At 42.2% G+C, this 14,046-nt stretch overlaps 1 protein-coding gene across 3 annotated transcripts in view; it reads right to left on the bottom strand.

Annotated features, from left to right (window-relative positions):
- The window catches only part of CSMD3 (CUB and Sushi multiple domains 3), a 567,595-nt gene that overhangs the window by 18,448 nt on the left and 535,101 nt on the right, over nucleotides 1–14,046 (bottom strand). For all 3 annotated transcript variants that reach the window (XM_088675845.1, XM_088675844.1, XM_060277658.2), the window contains 4 exons: nucleotides 10,882–11,055; nucleotides 10,471–10,544; nucleotides 4,903–5,014; nucleotides 3,775–3,954 (listed from right to left, as the gene is read on the bottom strand). In XM_088675845.1, the coding sequence (XP_088531971.1) occupies nucleotides 3,775–3,954; nucleotides 4,903–5,014; nucleotides 10,471–10,544; nucleotides 10,882–11,055 (540 nt within the window). The remainder of the gene's footprint in view (nucleotides 1–3,774; nucleotides 3,955–4,902; nucleotides 5,015–10,470; nucleotides 10,545–10,881; nucleotides 11,056–14,046) is intronic.

A 14,046-nucleotide genomic window follows, 5' to 3' on the forward strand; every position in this document is an offset into this window, starting at 1 on the left:
TCCCAAGCCGAGCTCCGTCGCCCGGTAAAAAGCCTCGCTCGGTGCGGCGGCGGCTGGCTTGCTCGCTCACCTGCTCAGCCGGCGTGGACTTTCCTTCTTCCTTCCTGGCCCACCCCTCAGCTCCACCCAGCAGGAAGGAAGAAGCAAAGTGTGCTGAGTAGGTGAGCGAGCAAGCCAGCCGCCGCCGCACCGAGCAAGGCTTTTTACCGGGAGGCTGGAGGCTGGCAGTGAGAAGTGTCACCTCCCGCCCACCCGCTGCTCCCAGCTCCATCTTTTCGGGAACAGCGCGAGCGGCAGCGCCGGCACCCCGCTACATAGCGTGCATGTGTAGCGTCGCTATGTACGACGCATTGATGCGTTGTGCATAGCGATGCTGCGCATGCGCGCCACATAGCAACACATGCACCGTACCTAGTGATGCATGCGGCAATGCATCATACGTAGCAATGCTGCGCATGCGCACTATGTAGCGGCGCCCCGCCCCCAGGTGTGCATCATGTTTGCCGCTCTAGGTGCCCGAGTGGCTTCCTACGCCAGTGACTGCAGCTCTGGCCTTGTATGGGATCAAATCCCAATAAGTGCCTACACATTTGCCTGCTGAAATTCACGGGGCTGCCAGTGGGGATTTGTGGAAGAATCAATTGCATGATGAAATGGGGGAAGTTTCTGCGATTCACATGACTTTAAAATAAGGGCAGCTGCACTTACTTAAATTGCACTCAGAGGTGCCAATTCCTACAATGCACCCGCATATATAAAGGTAAAGGGACCGCTGACAGTTAAGTTCAGTCATAGACAACTCTGGCGTAGCGGTGCTCATCTCGCTTTACTGGCGTTTGTCTGCAGACAGCTTCCGGGTCATGTGGCCAGTGGGGATTCAAACCGCTGACCTTCTGATCGGCAAGCCCTAGGCTCTGTGGTTTAGACCACAGCACCACCCACGTCCCGCTCCACATATATAGCAAAATAACCCCTATTGCAGTGAGTGCTCTGCTGAAGCCAGTGCCCCAAATTTCTCAAAGGTTTCCTTCCCATGTGGAAGAGGCATTTGCTCTTCTGCTTCATTTGCAGGGTGCTTTTGAATTACCGGTACTTCAAGATTTTGGATGGTGTGGAGTTTAGCTGACCTTATCATAGTGCGCTGGTTATGGGCAGTGAGTGTGCTTTCTTTTCCATTAATCATTAATCCAGTGCCCTGCAGCCTTCCAAGCGCTTCACGCTTCCTTAATATGAAGAACCCAATAGGGGGAAGTTTTCCTCCTCTGAGTTTTAATTCAAGTGTAAAGGTAAAGGGATCCTTGTCCAATAGGTCCAGTCATGACCGACTCTGAGGTTGCGGCGCTCATCTCGCATTACTGGCCGAGGGAGCTGGTATACAGCTTCCAGGTCATGTGGCCAGCATGACAAAGCCACTTCTGGAGAACCAGAGCAGCACACGGAAACACTGTTTACCTTCCCACTGTAGCAGGACCTATTTATCTACTTGCACTTTGACATGCTTTTGAACTGCTAGGTTGGGATGAGCTGGGACCGAGCAACGGGAGCTCACCCCGTCGTGGGGATTTGAACCACTGACCTTCTGATCAGCAAGCCCTAGGCTCTGTGGTTTAACCCACAGTGCCACCCACGTCCCTTCATGTGTAAGAAGCTGTAAAGTCTAGCTACCAGGCACTTGAGGTTGGTGCACTTGTGGATATTGTTTTTTAAAGGAAATACTTTCAACACTAATTTATTTGAAGTGTGTGTGTGTGTGTGTGTGTAAAGAATATGGAGGGCTACTCTGGACACCACACAATCCACTTGTTGGGCCAGTGTGTACATAATTTATATAGGACCCCTTCACACACTGGCCAAATAATGAGGTTTTCCTTGGGGGGAAACATGGGGTTGGCCACAGTGGGTGACAGTCAGTGGGGCCATCTCATTCATTTTTATGACCGCCTCATGCATTCTAAGATGAGTTCAGTGAACAGATGAAAATTAAGTACAATTTCAAAGAATCAGAGAGCCAGCAAATAAGAATCAGATAAGCCAACAAATGAAAATCAAAGTATATTCTCTCTGTCTGTCTGGGGGGGGGGGTTGCCTAAGTCAATGGAACCTTGTCACAAACCCATTGGCATCCCCATGCACCTTGCAGAAAATCTTGTGGGGCTGCCAAGCATTTTAAAAGGTCCTAAGCGCTAATCCGTATTCTTAAAAGGATTTGGAAAATGATACCAGTTTTATCTTCTCAAACCAAAGTCATGCATTCCTTATAGGTCAGGGTTGCACAAAAATGACAAAGGATCTATGAAAGGAAAGAGAAGTTTGGGTGATAAAGGCAGACAAACTTTGCAGCTGCCACATTTTCCTTATTACTATGATGTCTTCTGTAACTTGAATCGCTACGAGACAGATGAAAGCAACACAATTCTTTATTCCTTTAAAGTCACCAGTGCAGTCATTTTTGCGAAGACTATTTTCATCAGCGAAAATGGAGGACAAGGGAACATTCTGCTTTTTCTCCTAATGACCTTCCCATTTGAAACAGGCTCCTTCAGGTTTTCTGTATGTTTCAATAACCTCAAAAAGGCTCCACAAGTTTGTGCCGGAACACACTTTTTGAAGCAGACTGTCCTGCGGAATGACTTGCACTACTGAACGAAATGACACCGGGCTGGTCTTTCATACTATTTGCACTCCAGTTAACTTATTTTACAAACATGAAACTTTATCAAAAACAAACAAACAAACAAACAAACAAACAATGAAACCGGGTGGAGAAGCAGCAGAGATGTAAAGGGAAAAGAGTATTTAAAGAAAGATGCCAACAGCTTATCTACCTATTCTTCATCTCTGTACACCTAGAAAATAATGCTGGACAAAATCTTGAACCCTCTGTGTGTGGGTTTTGTTTTGTTTTTTAGAGAATTTACAACGAGCCAGTTTTGTGTATAGAATGCTAAACCTGGAACCGAATGTTTAAACCTCATCTCATCCACAATTATCACTAGGGACAATTGCCTTTTCTGAACTTAACATTACACACTGCACCATGAAATCATAAACTCTTAACAGACAAATGTAATCACATACACACATACCTAAACCATGGTAGCCAGGTAGCCAGAGGCAGGGGTGGAGGAAGGGGGCGGTGGGGGCGGGTCGCCCTGGGTGTCACCACTGGGGTGTGTGTGACAAAATGCCTGGCGACACTCACTGTGGGGCCTGCAGCGCACCTGAGCCACTCGTCTATCTGCACCACACGTCTCTCCGTGCTGCCCAAATGGTCCACCCGTTGCCTTCCCCTCCCCCAGCTGTAGGGCGGCTGAGTGGGAGGAGGGAGGCAGACTCCAGTGGCCCCACAGTGTATCCTGCCCCTATGGGTGGCTCACCCCGCCCCTGGGTCCACAATCCCAGGTGCCTGAGTGGCTTCCTCCGCCACTGACCAGGGGTGGCCAGTGTGGTATCTTCCAGACGTTGTTGAACTACAATATCTGGCTGATGGGAGCTGTAGTCAAATAACACATGGAGGGCAACAAACTGGGTACCCAAGTTAAAATGGTTATCTAAACTGGGTCCATGTGTAATGTGACATAATCACTGTGTGCATCCCTTTTCTCACACCATAGGCTGCCTGGGATGAGAAGATATGTGGCATGGAATATCAAATCACTTGGAAATTACAAGGGGGAAAATATATAAAGAGAGACAGAGAGTCAGGGCAGCCTTCTGTCTCCCATCCTATCCAGTTCTGCCCCGAGTAACTGAAGAGGAGATGCAAGAAATTACCTTCGCATACAGGCACTTTCCCTGTCCAAGTGCCATCAGATCGGCAGACTCTGTGCTCCGAACCTCCCGCTAGAAAGAACCCTGGTTGGCAGCTGTATATCAGGGTATAACCAAGTGAGGGAAGATCCATCCCTGCAACATTCGTGTGAGCTGGCGACTCCGGCTGTTTACAGTTGTGAGCTAAAAAGGAAGCCACAACTCATCATATAGGTGACAAACACAAGGCAAAATATAAGTTATAGTTCCCCACATAAGGATCTTCCTCCCAGACAAAATTAGTTGTCCCCCACTCTGGCTATTTTTCGACAAAATGTCAAAACACACTCATTCCTCAAGGCAGTTTGCACTGTGGATATTAACTGTTGCTTTTTTAAAAAAATAAAGACTTTAAGAAAAGTATTCAGATATATATTTTTGCAGGTTTTTTTTTTTAAAAAAAAATGTTGTAAGCTGCCCTGGGCTCCTTTTGGAGAGGAAGGTACAAGAATAAGCATGATAATATAAACTAACAGAAATAAACCATGGCACTGAAGGGCAGATGTGACCAGTGCTTGAGTTATACATGAAGAGGCAAGAGGACCCTTAACAAAAGCCACAAACCCTCTGATTTAAACCAAATTGTGCCCACTCCTGTAGGTTTCTAAAAACAGAAGCGAAGGTGGTTGACACAAAAGGAAAAGGGGGCTTGAACCTTCCTGCCTCAGGGCCCAATATAATTAGCAAAGGCACACAGGTCTCGATGTGCTTCACCTTCTTTTGAAATAGCCTGATTCATGATATTTAAATTGTTTACATCAGTGCTATATCATTAGGATATTGTGGAAAACAAACCTTGGTACAAATAATGAGCCAGCAAAAGTCACTAGCAAAACACCCACTAATATCAAGGACCAGAAGTCTGCCCTTGTATTCTTTTTAAATATGTTTATTACTTGGGTTGTTGTTGTTTTTTTGCCAGCTCGGGCTTCTTTTGGAGGAAGGGCAATATATAAAATCAATCAATCATTTTATTCCATGTATATACCCCATTTGAACTAGAAATTACGAGGGTGGCAACCAACATAACAACTTAAAACAATCCACCAAAACACACTGAATGTCACAAGAAGAAACGTCTTATGGACTTACGTATGCATTCTGGCTGAATACCACTCCAGGTAAGATCAGGAAGACAGGTGCGTGTTGTAGAGCCTTGAATAAGGTAGCCTTTTCTGCAGTGAAACTGTACGATATTCCCCACCTATGAAAACATTATATTGATTTGGTCATTACTAAATCAAATGTTGAATCTGACACAAAATATCCCCACGCCATCCCCAGCTCTGATTTTAATAATACCTATTTCTTTTCAGATGTACCGGTAACTGGGATTTTTTGCTATCTGCTGCACGAAGGGGGTCTATGAACAATGGGGATATTGCAATAAGATGACAGAAAAAGTCTATACTGTCAACAATTCTTGGCTATTAGCACCTGAAAAGCCAAGTTCATTCAATAATCATTGGAAGCATTATTGCTATTTGTTGCAAGCACTTAAGTAGCACTATGAAAAACACTTTATTTCCTGGCTGCACCCAACAAACAATTCTTATTTCTTTCTGCTGCCAGGGACAACAGTGGCTTCCAATGACCTGTTAATCAAAACTCATTCAACTGGGGATAGGTTTATCATATGGAAGCATTACTGCCCTTGAACGCAACAGATACTAGAAAATTAAAAGCGATGAATAACCGTTATGAAAGCTTCAGATGATCAGGCTGCAACGTGAGTGTTTCAGTGACAGTCTTCTGAAATGTCTCGAATTATACCTTTTTCTCTAAGCTGGTTCTAGAATAACCACACACGAGTGGCTAGGCATAATGCAGAAAAGGGAGTAAGGCTTTGTTTGGGGCACTGCAGCTCATAAGCACACAAAAGGGCAGCACAATGAATGAGAAGCTGTTGTTAATTTTCCAGTATTCATATTGCAATAATCACATTGCATTGTTTCTGTCTCAGAATAAACATGCCACGTAGCCAATCAGACTTCAATTTGCTCTGCTAATTGCAAATAAGTTTACGGTCATTTCAAATACCAATATTTCAATAATAGCCTAGCATAGGTTTCATGTTCTGTTTTCTCTCAGGGCAGTAAAAAGACTTGTAAAAAAAAAAAAAGAGCAGTTCCAACCCTCTTTCTCTTTTAGGTCTGCTAAAAGCTTTCCTTGCATGAGGGCAAGCTGAAGAATGCCCATAGTCTTTTTGATTGCTTGAATACATACAGTATTGTTTCCTCCTTTTTGATAAACCTATTTCACAGGAACCCAAAAGGAGTCCCACTAGGTACACCTCTCTTGCCGCAGTTCCTATAAATATCAAGTGCTAATACCCCATCTCCTTGGGATTCAGCCTATGTGCTGGCATCACACACCTCCACTTGGAAGGGGAAGATGTAAATACAGTAAACAAACTGAAAGCTGCAGCAAACTGTATGCTTCCCTTCGGGAATTCATTTTATATATACTTGTAAGTATATACGTAAGAAGATTTTGCAGCACTGTTTGCAGTTTGCTGCAGTTCATCTTCCACTGTAAACTGGTTTTCATTTTATTGGCTGTGGCAAAATAGCATAACTTATGGAATTTACAATATTTATTACGTATATTAAGTAACTGACATTGTCATTATGTTATTCCACCCCACAAGGGATGCCCTGTGCTTCCCTGATTGCCCTTTGTGAGTTCAGACTGAATGCCTGAACTGAAGAGGGCTATTGTCAGACAGGAAATAGGAAGGAGAAGAATACAGGAAAAGTAGAAGCCACAGAACAAAACAAAACAAGTAAAAGAAATGGGGAAACACTTTCATTTCTGTTTTGTATCTAACACTGCACTTTTCTGTTGCTAAACAAACACATCTTCCTGTGCTATCAATTTCCTACATTTCATAAGCATTAAATTCACAGAAAAGAATGACTTTCTAAATTGCTCCTTATCTCCATGCCGAGTTTCATACTGCTATTCATAAAACTGACCCAAAAGCTAATATGAGGCTATCACTAGTGTAATGGATCTATTTTTCTTTCTAGATTCAGATTGTGCCTTGGATCCTTTCAAGTTTAATAAAAAAGAAGTTGCTGAATTTACACACATGTACAGACACGCACACAAAATAAATGGGGGGGGGAATTGAGCTTAAAAGTATTGCATACATGACAGATTTATCCAAATAAATCCAAGTTATTTCAGCTCAGTGCCGTGTTGTCCTGTAATGGCTTATTGTCAGAGCGCTTTAAACAATTTCTTACGTTACCAGCAGTACCTCTACACAAATATTTCAAGCCCACAGTTCATTTCATGGAAGCTATTTGTTTTGGAAGCTTGCAGATGAAGTTGGTAAAATCTGACACCCAAAATATATTTTGCATTTGTACAATCTGTTCAGCTGTTCAGTAAAGATCAACAGTACAACAAAGTAATATATGTGGTTTTCCTATCTATATAAAGTGCTCCTTATGTGCCGACAACCTCAGATATGCAGATGACACAACCTTGATGGCAGAAAGTGGGGAGGAATTAAATAACCTTTTAATGAGGGTGAAAGAGGAGAGCACAAAATATGGTCTGAAGCTCAACATCAAAAAAAAAACCAAGATCATGGCCACTGGTCCTATTACCTCCTGGCAAGTAGAAGGGGAAGAAATGGAGGCAGTGAGAGATTTTACTTTCCTGGGCTCCATGATCACTGCAGATGGTGACAGCAGTCACAAAATTAAAAGACGCCTGCTTCTTGGGAGAAAAGCGATGACAAACCTAGACAGCATCTTAAAAAGCAGAGACATCACCTTGCCGACAAAGGTCCATATAGTTAAAGCTATGGTTTTCCCAGTAGTGATGTATGGAAATGAGAGCTGGACCATAAAGAAGGCTGATCGCCGAATAATTGATGCTTTTGAATTATGGTGCTGGAGGAGACTCGAGAGTCCCATGGACTGCAAGAAGATCGAACCTATCCATTTCGAAGGAAATCAGCCCTGAGTGCTCACTGGAAGGACAGATCCTGAAGCTGAGGGTCCAATACTTTGGCCACCTCATAAGAAGAGAAGACTCCCTGGAAAAGACCCTGATGTTGGGAAAGATGGAGGGCACAAGGAGAAGGAGACGACAGAGGACGAGATGGTTGGATAGTGTTCTTTTTTAAAAAATAAATAAATCTTTATTTAATTTTTAAAAACATACATAACAAGAAAGAAAGGGACAAAAGGACAAAAAGTAATGAAAATAATCAAATTATATACAAAGTAAATTTGTAAAAAACAAGAAAAAACATATACAAAGCTACAACAGAATAAAATAGAAAAAAATAAAAAAGGAAAAAAATAAAAATAAAAATCACTTCCTGTTATTTACAATACGCGTTCCTTTGTTTCTTCTCTCCTTCTTGCTGTTCCTCCTGATCTGTTCCATATCAAACTTTCACTTTAGGTTTATTTTATTTTCTCCTTTTAAGTTCTAATCTAAGCATTTCGCTAAATTAACCTCTATGTCTTCTCTCTCCAAGTAATCTTGAATATACTTCCATTCGCCTATTATTTTTTGCCTCGGAACGTGTCTAATTATTGCCGTTAATTTTGCCATTTTTAAATATTCAATTAACTTTTCTTGCCATTCCTGGATTGTTGGTAAGCTAGCTCCTTTCCATTTTGACGCAATTAATACCCTTGCCGCTGCACATGCGTACAGCAGGATATTTACTCTATCCTTTGGTATGTCTGGTGGGGTCATACTTAAGAGGAAGGTTTCGGGGATTTTTTTAAATGTACATTTTAGAAGTTTTTTTTAATTTTTCATATATCTGGTTCCAAAATTCCGCCACTTTTGGGTTGGATAGTGTTCTTGAAGCTACCAACATGAGTCTGACCAAACTGCGGGAGGCAGTGGAAGACAGGAGTGCCTGTTGTGCTATGGTCCATGGGGTCATGAAGAGTCCGACATGACTAAACGACTAAACAACAACAACATTCTCTGCCATCTCTCGATTCTCCAAAGGAGCACTAACCCTGGGGGAGTGCCTGCAACCCCATGGACTCTTGCTACTGCTCGGCATAGAGAGGGGGAGGCACCCAACTTTTGTAAGAGTATGTTCCACAGTGGCAAACCACATTCCTATGAGAAGCCCACGAGTAAGACCTGAGCCCAAGAGCGCTCTCCCCTTTGGTGGTCTCTAGCAACTGGTATTCAGAAGCAGTGTGTCCCTGACCATGGAGGCAGAACACAGTATCTCTCCCACTCCTGCTTCATTAAAAATAGAAGCTCCTGATCCTTTGTGGCTGTGGAGAAAAGCTTGAAAATATATGGGTCATCCTTGCTCAATTCCCAAAGCTCTGAATCTCCTTTACTGCCTTTCAAAGCTCCTTTCTCTTCTCCCTTGGCTACTTTATCTCTCCTACTGTATTTACTGAATATCTATCCCTACTATTCATCCCTTTCATTTCCTCCGGGCTCAGCACTACTGTCTTCTTCACTCTTTCAAGTTGCTTCCTACAAATTCTGCCAGAAGGCTTTTTTAAGTGGCAGATGCACTTACAGTACAATTTCATGCATGTTTACTTGGAAAGTAAGTCAAGAGTGTGTTCAGTAGGGCATAGTCCCTGGTAACTGTGCTTGGGATTGCAGCCTTAAACACTGAACTATCTTTAAAATTTGTGCCGGATATTTGCAAACACAGATGCTCGCTGTGCTATGGAAGATCCCAAGGCATTACTGCCATTGCACCCAAGCCTTTATGAGCACTTTCTAATGCAGAATTTTATGCATTACAATATAGTATAAATCAATGCAAATTCTACCAGAACTTGGTTTTTTCTATACTTTACTGATAACATGGCGACATGTTTGCATTGTATCAGTTTAGCTTCAGAGCAATCAGAATCTCTCTTTATGAGACTTTTATTCTGTGAACAAATATGGAGGTCTTTCATGTTTAATGGGATTTTTTTTTCATTTACAGGTCTAAAAACAAAACTTCCACAGTATGTTTCCAAACAGCATGAGATTGGCTACCGTTTTATTTCTATTAAATGGGGGCAAAGTATTCTACTCTAAAAATGGGGCACAAACATGTTATGAAAATATTTGTTTAAATTTAAAATTTGAAAAAGTATGGGTGACAGTAAAAGATCCTATAAACTGAAATTGCCATTCATTCACATAAATTTGAGCATGATCTATTGAAACCCATAGATTATCAGAATTAATAACATACCAACATAATAAATCACAGGGGGAAAACCTCATATAGATTGTGAGTTCCCACAGGGTTGGAGGATCCATAATCCCACTACTGCACTTTTGGGTTGTTAATAATGTCAATAAAATTTAGAGAGAAAATAAAATAAAAATTGAATGATATATAAAACTAACTGAAATGATAAACTCTGGGCTCAAAGATTTCCAGACTTTCGGATAACTGATCAGTTTCAGACCACAGTAGAGCCATCCATGCTCATTTTTCCAGACTCATTATGCTTAGGTGGCAACAAAACAAAAAGAAAGAAAATATTGTAGCATTTTAAGAAATGTAAAACAAGGAACGAGAATCAGCAATGCACAACTAACAACTTCTCGGACATTGCTGACAAATGTTTGGTAAAGCAGGGGTGGTTCTCAACAGTCCACAGTTGTTGAGCGAAATGTAAATTCAACTATCACTCCTACCTGATAGCCAAATGTATTGTTTTGTGATCCATGACGTGGTACTCCAGGGTTATCACAGGCTGTACGGGTGGGTTCTAAGTCAAGGAGAAAATTGTAAAAGTAAAGGGCTTGTTAAATTCCTAATGGTTTGCAACCAAATCCATGCAAACTATTTTCAAAACTGTCCGCATTTAAACTGAGGTGCTCAAATATTATTCTCAAAACTGATTAATGCAACTGAAATGGTAGTATACAGAGGCATATTCGAGCAAATATTCAGTACTCTACCCTTGGGAGCCAGTCTGCAGGAATCAACACCCTTTGCTACACAAGTAGATGTTGTGGATTGTGTCCGGTGAAAATGGGCCCATGAGTGAAAAGTGTAAAGAAAGGAGAAGAGCATGCAACAAATTTGGACAGATCCCACTGTACCTATGCAACGAGGAGATGATCCACTCCATGTGCCATCTGCTTGACATATCCGAGTACTAGACCCAACCAGCACAAATGGAAGATTACAGCTGAAAGAGACTTCTGACTGATAAATGAAACTCTTGCCTTCCCGTTTGCCTTGACCAGGTACTCCTGGGTCACCACAAAACTTTGCTGTGGAGAAGAAAAAAGAAATACATGGAAAATATGTTGATAGTTATTGCTTCCGAGTCCATTGGATTAATTTGTTTGGAGATATAGAATGGCAACACAAGGTTTCCTACTCTGTCTCCTTCACTGCTCCATTATCTGATGTGGAATTTTAGAGAGCAGAATCATAGAACTGTAGAGTTGAAAATGACCCTAAGGGCCTTTTAACCCAATCCCCTGAAATGAAGGAATGACAGCTATAGAATCCCAGACAGATGGGCATCCAACATCTGTTAGACCCAGTTCTGCAAAATGTTAAGGTCATCTTCAATCCTCATTCTAATTTCTGAAGTATTAGCTGCCCGTCCCAGCTTCCTGTCATATGCATACTTGATGAACATCCCCTAAATGCCTTTATCCAAGTCATAGATGTTGAACCCAGGTCATAACTTTGCAGCACTCCACTTGCTACTTTTTCCTCAGGATAATGAGGGACCATTGGGTAGCACAGTTAACCAGCTACAAATCCAGGATTTTTTTTCCAGACACAACTCACCGGATCTCAGTTCTGGCACCTCTCAGTTATAAAAGAACAAGGGTTCATGGTGAGTTCCAGCATCTTTTTCTAGAAAAACAGCAAATCCACCTAACAATAACATAGCCCACTATTCATGTGCATGTACACACACATAGCAAAGAGTTAGAGACTCATGTCCACTTCATATCTGGATGTCAAGAGCTACTGAGTATGTGTAGTTATTATGCAGAGGGTTCAATGATGTTGTGTTTTTTATTTATTACTGCTCCTTTGTATTAATAAGAACCCAAAAGTTCAAAAACAAATTTTGAATTATTCCTCACACAAATAAATGATCTAATTCATAGCATTCTGGGAGTTGGGTTATTTTTTGCAGGAGGAATTTGTGGAGGAACATCATTCATCTTTTCTCTCTCTCCTTCTTCAGCCTTTCCACAGCTATATGCTATTGTTGGATGCTTAGTAACTCCCTGTCTGAATAGGTAACCATGGAAACTAGACACCATAGCAATTCACATCACTCTTATTTTTCCCTAGAATACAGAGGTATGCAAAAGAAACATTACCATTTGTAGCAGACCAAGTTCTGGGGTTTTTCCTCTTTTCCCCAACAGAAGTTTGCACTTCACTAATTACCAAAGCAACCTGACCATGTGTGAAAGAGATAATTAATAACACTTCTATCTTATGCTGCAATTAACTGGGGAGACAGTCCAGAATGCAACCAAACCATGGCAGATATCCTCTCTGATATAGTTGAGCGACAGGAAATAATTCTTCAACTCAAAGGAAGCCAAGGATGTGAAAATAGCAGACTGTTGAAAATATACTGGTTTGTTTCAGATTATTCCATGCAAAGTAGCCCCAGGGATGCAGCCACATGAATGACATAATGTCTAACATGGCATGCCCATGGGTGCAGCCATTAAGTCACAGCAGCAATCTGCATGATGGGGATGGCTGAAAATATACCATCACATTCACATGAATCATCATAGGATGCCGCTAGTATCTGTGGATTTGCCAGTTAAGATCTCACCTCTCTCCATAATGCTGGACGCCCAGCTTGGTTCTTGAGAACAACTGACAAATGGACCTTCACTTTTGACTTATCACCCATAATACCATGCAGACAGACTTGGAAGAAAAGTTGAGGACTTTAATTTGTGTGCTTGGATGTACTGTACAGATCTACCATAGCTGAAAGGCTGAGGATATGTAACAGTAGATTTATAGATAAATATAAATTGTTCCATTGGAATAAAACTGGGAACTAGAACAATAATTATTGCTACCTGGTAGATCACACATACTTTACATGCAAAAGCTCCCAAGTTCAACCCCAACCCCACCCCATCTTGAGGTAGGACAGAGAAGTCGCCTATCTGAAACTCTGAAGCCTTGCTACCAGTCAGGGTAGTTCAATTCTGAACTAGATAGACCGATGGTCTGACTCAATACAGAACATAATCCTTTAATCCTATAAGAAGACAGTGAGCTGGGTAATTAGGAAGTGCTGAATTGTGTGACAAGTAGTTACAAGTTAGACAAGCTACTGTTTCCCACCTTGATTTATTCTTGAGCAATTGTGCCTGCTCAAAACAAGCATCTCTGATATTGCTATATAATTAGGCAAATAAAAAGCAAGACATATAGCCAGTGATTTTTTTCTTTAAAAAAAATGTTTAGGGGTACTTCATTTCCTACTCATATTGAAATACTGTCCCTCAACATAGCTGCCAAGTCTCCCGCTGAAAAATGCGGGATCAACAGTGGCGCGGCACCAGAAGTCGCTTCTATGCATGTCCGGACATGTGTAGAAGCAACTTCCGGTGCCGACGCTGCCCGTTTTCCGGTGCCCAGACATGGGCAGAGCGGCACCTGAAATGGAGCCTCCCTGGCAGGTAGGAAATCCAGGGGATTTTCGGGATTGTTTTCTATTTGGGATAACAGCGGGAAACGGATTAAAATCCGGGGGTTTTCCGCGAAAAATGGGAGACTTGGAAGCTATGCCCCTCAATGAGGCCAAACTTAGATTCATAAAATGTTGAGGGGTATGCATACCCCTGAAAAAGTACTGAATATAGTAGTAAGTTATGAATAGATGCCTGCAAAATCTTTATTGAATAATAAAGTTACAACCTTTAGGTCCTGATCAATTGCTGCTGCCTCTAGAGTTTCCTTTCCCCACCTCGGCTACCCCTAGCCCACCCCAGGCTCCTCTGAGACTCTCTGCTCTGATAGGAGGTTGAGGGGGGTGGGATTTGAAGCCAGCACCTCTCCTCCACCTTCTGAGCTGGCTGAAGTTGAGGCAGGGAGAGTCCCCAACTCTGATTTCTCCAGCCCTGGTTCCCACCAATTAGCCTCCTCTCCATGAAGGCCTGCCAACACAAGCCCAGTCTTGATAGCACTGTGGGGTTCATGATCTCACTGTTGCCAGGAGACTACTTCTGGGTTAAATAGCTTGGGATTCCAAC

Source organism: Zootoca vivipara, chromosome 8, assembly GCF_965207765.1.
Source record: "Zootoca vivipara chromosome 8, rZooViv2.hap1.1, whole genome shotgun sequence".
Lineage (NCBI taxonomy): Eukaryota > Metazoa > Chordata > Lepidosauria > Squamata > Lacertidae > Zootoca > Zootoca vivipara.